The 7,639-nt window shown below is 43.9% G+C and overlaps 1 protein-coding gene across 3 annotated transcripts; it reads right to left on the reverse strand.

The window, feature by feature from the left end:
* Nucleotides 1-3,707: 3,707 nt before the first annotated feature.
* On the reverse strand, nucleotides 3,708-7,631 carry TMEM216 (transmembrane protein 216). Of its 3 annotated transcripts, XM_010833130.1 has the most exons (5): nucleotides 7,316-7,396; nucleotides 6,667-6,759; nucleotides 4,598-4,799; nucleotides 4,255-4,309; nucleotides 3,911-3,998 (listed from the first exon to the last, which is right to left on the reverse strand). In XM_010833130.1, the coding sequence occupies exons 2-4, from the start codon at nucleotides 6,710-6,712 to the stop codon at nucleotides 4,294-4,296; spliced, it is 264 nt and encodes an 87-aa protein (XP_010831432.1). In that variant the 5' UTR covers nucleotides 6,713-6,759; nucleotides 7,316-7,396; the 3' UTR covers nucleotides 3,911-3,998; nucleotides 4,255-4,293. The 3 variants fall into 3 exon arrangements, with proteins under 3 accessions (XP_010831431.1, XP_010831430.1, XP_010831432.1); XM_010833129.1 differs by having other exon boundaries at nucleotides 3,708-4,309; nucleotides 7,316-7,631; XM_010833128.1 differs by lacking the exon at nucleotides 4,255-4,309 and having other exon boundaries at nucleotides 3,759-3,971.
* Nucleotides 7,632-7,639: the final 8 nt, after the last annotated feature.

Consider the following 7,639-nt stretch of genomic DNA (forward strand, 5'->3'; position numbering starts at 1 on the left):
CAATAAGTCACTAAGGGAGTCCCCCCAGGGTTGGAGAGGCACATTCCCTTGGGACAGAGGCTACCGGTTGTAGCTTTTTATCCCCTGTCCCCCAACCCCATCCCCGCCTCCACTTCAGAATATGGCACCCCGCCCAGCCAGCCAAGTGTTAAGTGATGTGCTTATCCTCAAGAGCAGCTCCGGGTGTCTTTTTAATGTAGAGAAAACCAAGTAAGGTGACAGTTTACGGCGAAGAAAATATATATAGAATACCAGAAAAGCCGTTTACCCGGAGAATTTTTTTTCTCCCTATTTTTTGTTTTGTTTTTACTCAATGACACAATTTTTAGTTTTATTTCCTGATAGCAAAAAGAAAGAAACCCAACCCTCAAAAAGGCCATGGCCCCGTCCCCCTGTTGTTGGTGATTTGTTTGTCTTTCTGATAGGTTGAAAATTGTGTAATAAACTTGATGACACTGTCAATCTTTTATACTGCATTGTATTTTTTTTCCTTTTGTAACAAAATATTTTTAAATAATAAATGGGGTGTGCGCTGTTTCACAGATTCCGCATTGCATAGATTTGTTGAGGTGTCTGGGACATGGGTGCGGGCTGATGTAGAGGGAGGGGAGTGAATCCCAGAGTTCTCAGCTGAAACTGGACGGTGGGGGTGCAGTGTGTTTGGTACACCTAGGAGGCCTCGTGTAGTACTCTGGAGGTGCTGCCCCTTGAGGTTTAGCTTTTTTTCCTTAGCCATCTAAATAGCCTAATTCTAGGTCATCCTTTATCCTTCAAGATTCCTAAGATATATTCCCAGAATAAATGTCCCACCTTGTACAGTTGAGTTCTGCTATCATCAGGTTCATAAAGGGAAGAATCCTCTGCTAGGAATTAGCAGATAGGCTGGCTAGTGCTTACTTCCACTGTCTAAATCTATGACCATGGACAGGCAGCATGTCCTCAGGCTCTCATCTGCAGGATGAAAATGATAGCTGTCCTGCCTTCCACACTGGGATGTTTTAAGCATCAGCAATAACAAATGGGAACGTTTTAGGTAGACTGAATTGCTATCTAATATAAGGAAGTACAGGTTAGAAAGCAGAGTGTTGAGGGGTGATCCTTGGGATTCCAGAAAGCTGACTTTTTAAAAAGCCCAGTGAACAAGAAGAGTTAACACAATAAAAAGATGAACGAATGACCAGGTGACATACAATGTGTTATCGAGACCAGTAAAGGCAAAAGCAGTATAAAAACAAGTAACCTGTAGTGGAAGGGAATCTCCGGAGGGTCTACGATGTTACCAAACTTATAGGAAAAAAAAATTGCAGTGCCTCTCAGAACTTAAACCAGTGTTCTCAAGTTGAGTTCCATGGTCACCTGCATCTCAGATGTGTGCCATTGCCAAAATGCCTTCCTGTGCTGCATCAACTCTAAAGTCTAGAAGTCTACTTTTTATGTTCCAGATGGCTTATGTGTGTGGGGACTAGAGTGTGAGGACTGTTACACTGGAGAAGCAAATACATTCTGCAGTTTCTCTTAGGGGCAACCATTGGAGTATAGAAAGGGAAAGACTTGGATCACCTCTGCCGTGCAGTCACCTGGCAGTTCTAGGCATGAGTGTGAATATCTGAGCAACTTCTGTCAGCCTGTGACCAGCGCCTGCTCCTTTGTCCTTTCTCATTGTCCCAGAATGTTAGTTCTTCAGGTGTGCATGGTGTATGGTGGCTTCCCTTGACACTACGGTGAGTACAGCCTGACACGTTAAACCCTGAAAGACTAGCTGTGCTGATTCCATCCTCCACTGCCTCAGTTTCTATTGTATGATGTTCTCTGATGACTAACCATCCACACAGTTGGCTCTGACAAGCAGCAAGAAGAATAGAACATTTATGGGACCCCTGGTGGTCCAGTGGTTAAGGCTCCTAGCTTCCACTGCAGGGGTCACAGGTTTGGTCTGTGGTCAGGGAACCAAGAGCCTGTGTGCAGTGTGGCATGGCCAAAAATTAAATAAAAAGGAGGCGCATTTATGAAGCCATGCATGGGAAATGCAGTGCTTCGAGGTACCCAAGGAGAAAATGTGAGGACTTCCTGTTTTAATCCTGTGCCCGTTTTCAATCATTCATTCCCATACTCATGTGGTACCCTTTGAGGACTGGGGCTAATCCAGACTGAGACAAGTAAGACAAAAGTTTCTAACAAGTTAGTAACCAGTTGATGCTTGGCTATGTTACTTCCTCATCTCTAAACCTGCCAAGTCCAGGGTGAGATTGAATTGCTCTCTAAAGCCCCTGTGAATTATAAGTTGCCTCTTAGAACTGAACCTCCCATTCATTTTTCTGCATTGCTGGGAGGGTGGTGATGGTTTAGTCGCTAAGTTGTATCCTACTCTTGGCAACCCCATGGACTGTAGCCTGCCAGGCTCCTCTGTCCATGGAGTTCTCTAGACTGGAGTGGGTTGCCATTTCCTTCTCTGGAGGGGTCTTCCTGACCCAGGAATTGAACTCAGGCCTCCTGCATTGCAGGCAGATTCTTTAACCATAACCAATGAAACTCTAAATGAAATAGGTCAAGGACAATGAGTTCTCCAGGTTCATACCAGTGATTTCTTCAAAGCAGGGCTAGGCGGCAAAAAGGCAGTGTGAGAAACAGCAGAAAATTGTATTCATGGGATATGCTATTGAAATGTCAGGGAAGTTCCTACTGGAGTTTTTGTTACTGTGTCATGCTGAATTAGACCTATCTAAATACAGTCTTTGGATAGACCCCAAAGGCAGCTCTTAGGCAAGGACACAGAGGGTTAGGAAACACGAGAAGGCCTGGACAGTGGAGACCTTTGTAGAATGAGAATGAGCCTGATCACAGGAAATAAGCAGTTAAAAACCAGCATGACATTCTTAAAGGCCAATTACTTTTTACTCTGAGTAAGAGCAGATAGTCTAGGATTCACCTGATAGCATAGGGGCCATATGGCTCAAGGTTTCCTAAAGTGGCTTCTGTTAGGGCTTCTTGGAGCTAAAAAAATGGCCGCTATCATGTAAGACAAGAAACAGTTTTAAAGATAGTTACTTGGAGAAAAGAAGATACACTCATTTAGGGCAACATTTCTCCAGCTTAAAAAATAAAAGTATATGTTCCTTTTATGTTCACTTGAAATTTTAAAACAAACAACCAAAAAACATTGGTAAGTTTAGAATATGTTTCTTCCAATTAACCACACCTCATCCTGGAAAGATGACGATTATCTGTAAGTATGAGAGACAAGATGCTGGCTGTACAACTACTGATCCTGCGTGCTACAGCTAATGAAGCCTGTGTGTCTACAGCCTGTGCTCCGCAACGAGAAGCCACTGCGGTGAGACGCCCGTGCAACACAACGAAGAGCAGCCCTCGCTCACCGAAACTAGAGGAAGCCTGAGTGCAGAAATGAAGACCCCGCACAACCAAAAATAAATAAATTTTAAAAATATGCTGGCTTTGGGGCAGAGGTGAAGAATGTGAGTGGTCAGGATGACAGGTCTGAAGAAGACACCGAAGCTGGCAGGGCCTTTAGGGATTAATTGAGACTAGAGCTGCAGGGGAGGAAATTCAGCAGGACATCTTCATTGCTGCCTCTGTGTCTGCACAGGATCACTAAGCACAGCCAAGAGCAAACCTTGGGGACAGTCTCTACTTTCTCTTGAAGTGGATGAAATACTAGGTACAGGCGCCATAAGGAAAAGGCTACAACCTCCCACAATAGAAAATACATATTTATTATAAAATAATGTTTGTTTCATGATGAGAGTAGAAAAATAACACTATGAGCTTCTTAAAAAGTTCTGGAGCTCAGTTTCCGAGGAATAGCATGAGCGGCTTTTGCATCACTCTGGAAGCACACCCTCCTGAGGCACCGTGTGCTCTTGCAGGACATGTAGGGCACAGCACACATTGGGAGAGCGTGGCTCAGGTCCTTCTGGAAGCCCAGGGAGCCTGCAAGGTCCACACAAGATGCTCTGGCCACGAAGATCAAAGAGGAAAACCTGAGGTCAGAAGGGAGCTGGTTCCAAGGAAGGCCTGGAAGGCACCAGCCGTGCCCCTCCCTATACTGGAGTGTAGAAGAGTTTCCTGGCTGATGGTCCTTGTTGAGAAGATGGTGCCCAGTGGCCTTATGCTGGGTTTGTTCCCCAGGTGTCTGTGCTGAGGAAAAGCTGCAACCTTTCTCAGGACAACTTGGCCTGCCATTTCTCACTGGTATGGCTGAAGTACCAGAGGTATGTATGGTACTGCCATACATACCTTCAGCCTGTGAAGGCTGCTGGCTGAAGTTTTTGTACTTCACATCCTGTCCATACTGATGGCAGAAAGAAAGAAAGAAAATGTTAAAAGTCCAGTGAACAAAAGAAGCTGGCCTGAACTGTTCTATAATCCAAGCCTCTTGGCCCCAGAAAGCAAGAATATCTTCCCTAAGTGTGTAACTTCGGGAAAGACACCTTTCTACCCTCAGTGGGAGAAACACCTTTCTCACCCTTAAACATCCTCTAGAGTCCAGACCCTTCAAGCTTTAGAAGAACAATGAATCCCTCCCTGGGATGGGAACCCAACCCTCAGGTGATGGGAAATGGCCCCTCAGCAGCAGTACCTGGAGAAAGCGGTCAGGGTGAGCACCTCAAGCAGGAGCTCTGAGCCGCAGAAGAAGAGCAAGATGCCGTTCATGATGGCTTCCAGGCGGAGCACGTAGGTCTGCAGCAGCAGGTAATAGGAGGCCATCATGGTGGACGGAAAGGTCAAGGCCACACTAATACCAAGTGGCATCTTTCTCTGGCAGAGGTTTCCCTTTGTACCTGTCAGACACAGCCCATGGAGTCACCTCCAAGTGGCCTGCTTTCCTTGGCCTCAGAGGAAAAGGCGGGCAGGATGGGATGGACTGGCAAGCAGAGGCAAATGGTCCTGAACAGGGAAGTGCAACTTCATTAACAGGGTCCCACTGTGTTAAAAACAAGAGGCTTTGGAGCGGCTGTGAGATTAGCGTCATTCACAGAAAGGTCCTGCTCCCAGTGAAGAAACAATGGGATCTTTATTTGAGGAAAGATCTTTATAATTATAAAAATAATATATAATCATTGAATACTTTGTCAATTAATATAGAAACTATGGACTTCCCTGGCAGTCCAGTGGTTGACTCTGCTTCCACTGCAGGGATCATGGGTCCAATCCCTGGTTAGGGAACTAAGGACCCACGTGCCCCACGGAATGGCCAAAAAAATAAAATAAAATAAAAAATATAGAAAATCATTTTAGAAAATATAGAAATTAAAAGACCTCATGATTCACCCTCTAGAGAAAGCCATTACTACAGGATGAGGTATACTGTTTCAGACATTTTTTGTGTATGTAGTCACGTGTTATTATTTTCATTATTATAAAAGTAGCGTCATACTCTGCATACTGTTTGGCAACTTATTTAACCATTTAACATAGTTAGATGTCTTTCCACATTAACTACCTTTTACTCTATCATAACTCCACACATAACTCTCTTTTTTAATGGCTATGAACAATTCATTGAACCAATATCATAATTTAACTAATCCTGTATTGATAGGTGTTAGGTTGTTTCTAAGGTTTTGATGTCAAAAAATACGTGGCAATAACATCCTCATATAGATATATTTGTGTATCTGTAGAAGTGTGTTTTTTTCAACCAGTTTTAGAAGGGAAATTGTTAATGTCTAAGAATATGAATTTTACCTGGTAAAACCATTAGCAAAAAAGGTTATACTAATTTATATTCCTAGGGGTGTGGGAATAGAAATACTCACATGAGTGTGAGACCATACATACTGTTTCTTGCAGTTATTTGCATACTGAAAATCTGGAAATCTTTTAATCCTATAGGTGAAAATGTTACCTTGTTTTTCCAGTTTGCTTTTTGTTAGTGAGTTTGGGCATTTTATCACGGTTACTGGTCCTTTGTAATTATTCTTATGTGAACTGCCCATTAGGGTCCCTTGCTATTTTTTTTTTTTTTTTTTTGCTGTGCAGCATGCAGAATCTTAGTTCCCCAACCACAGATTGAACCCCTACCCCCTGAGTTGGATGCTTGAAATCTTAACCACTGGACAGCCAGGGAATTCCCTCCCTTGCTAATTTTTAAAACTAGCTTTTTTTTCTTAGCATTTTATGTGAGCTTTCTTTATCCCTTGTGATATGTGCTGAAAGTATTTTTTTTTCTTCAGTGTGTTTAAAGAACATTTTCAGGGATGACATATTCTAACTAATTAGGGCTTGCTCTGTATTTCTGGGAATATAAAACTTGTCCTAGAGAGATCCTTGTTCAGAAAAATGAAGGGGATCTTAGTGCTGACCTGTGCAGGCATCTCCTGCCCCAGACATGGAGTTGCAGCTGAATCTATTCTCCCAAGAAAACCAGTGAGAGGAACAAGGCACTCTTGTAACAGTTAGACAACTGGGAAGGAATTGTCTAATATCTTGCCACTGCCCACTTCTGGCCCTGCAGGGCAACGGACAGATACATCTTGACCCAAAATATGAAGCAGCTTGAAACTTCAGAGAGGGGGTAATGGGATATACCACCAGATCCAATCTCTTGATTGGTGAGCCTAGGTTATGTACTTTTCCTTGTTGATCAGGTTACGGATAACAGCTCATCTCAGAAAGAATGGAAATATTCTTTGGACAAACACTCACCAAAAAATAGTCGAATTACTTCAACTCCGAGATACAGGAAGAGCATCACCACATCCAGAACTAGATTGGCTGTTGGGTATGGGAGCAGGAGACCTGCCGATACAAAAGTCAAGAGTTTGCAAACAACACAGAACAGCACGCAGGAGAACTCCCACACGCCTGAGTCTTATCAGCTTTCCATGAACTACTTAGTGAGATGTGGGCAGGATCTGTTAACCTGATGCAGGATGTGTTAACTCCTTGTTGTGGCTGCATTTCTGTTAGAGGTGGGCATGTTGTTATGGGGTTTTACTCCTAACTCGGACAGTCTATGAGGACTCCACCCTCCACCATTATCAGCTGTACACCGGTACAGACCGCTGAATAGCTTCTGAGGGTCATCAACGGGCTGAAAGTGGAGTCCAGCAAGAGGTGATGGGGGAGAGTTGGAATGGAGAATCCCACATTTCCCAAACTCAAGAAATTCTTGCCCAGGAGCTTCCTACTAAATCATTCTACAGTCAACTGATGAAGAGACTTCTACCTTACAGTGAAGAGGATCCCTAGAGGGCAGAAAAGAATGAAAAATAGGAAGGTTTTTGGTGGGAGTTGGCTCTGCGCTGAAGTGGGGAAGGGATGTGGACAAGGGTAGTCAAACGCCAGGCCTCACCTTTATACAGAAATATGAAGAGTTCCAGCAGGAAATAGGTAGCATAATACCACCCATTCAGAAAGAACAGAATTTCCAGCGGGGTGGAGGACAACCGTTTACCTGAAAATGTGAGCACAGAGAAAAAGAGATGGGCTGGAGGGCAGCTCAAATCTGTTATTTCAATGGTTTTGTGTCTAACTTGAAGGAAACACGAGGTCGCAGCTAATGGAAAGGGCCACTTGGGGCACTTCTGATTGCTGATGAGGAGAGAGAAAGAGAGAGAGAGAGAGAGAGAGAGAGAGAGAGAGAGAGAGAGAGTGTGTGTGTGTGTGTGTGTGTGTG

Source organism: Bison bison, unplaced genomic scaffold (genome assembly GCF_000754665.1).
Source record: "Bison bison bison isolate TAMUID 2011002044 unplaced genomic scaffold, Bison_UMD1.0 scf7180017863002, whole genome shotgun sequence".
Classification (NCBI taxonomy): domain Eukaryota; kingdom Metazoa; phylum Chordata; class Mammalia; order Artiodactyla; family Bovidae; genus Bison; species Bison bison.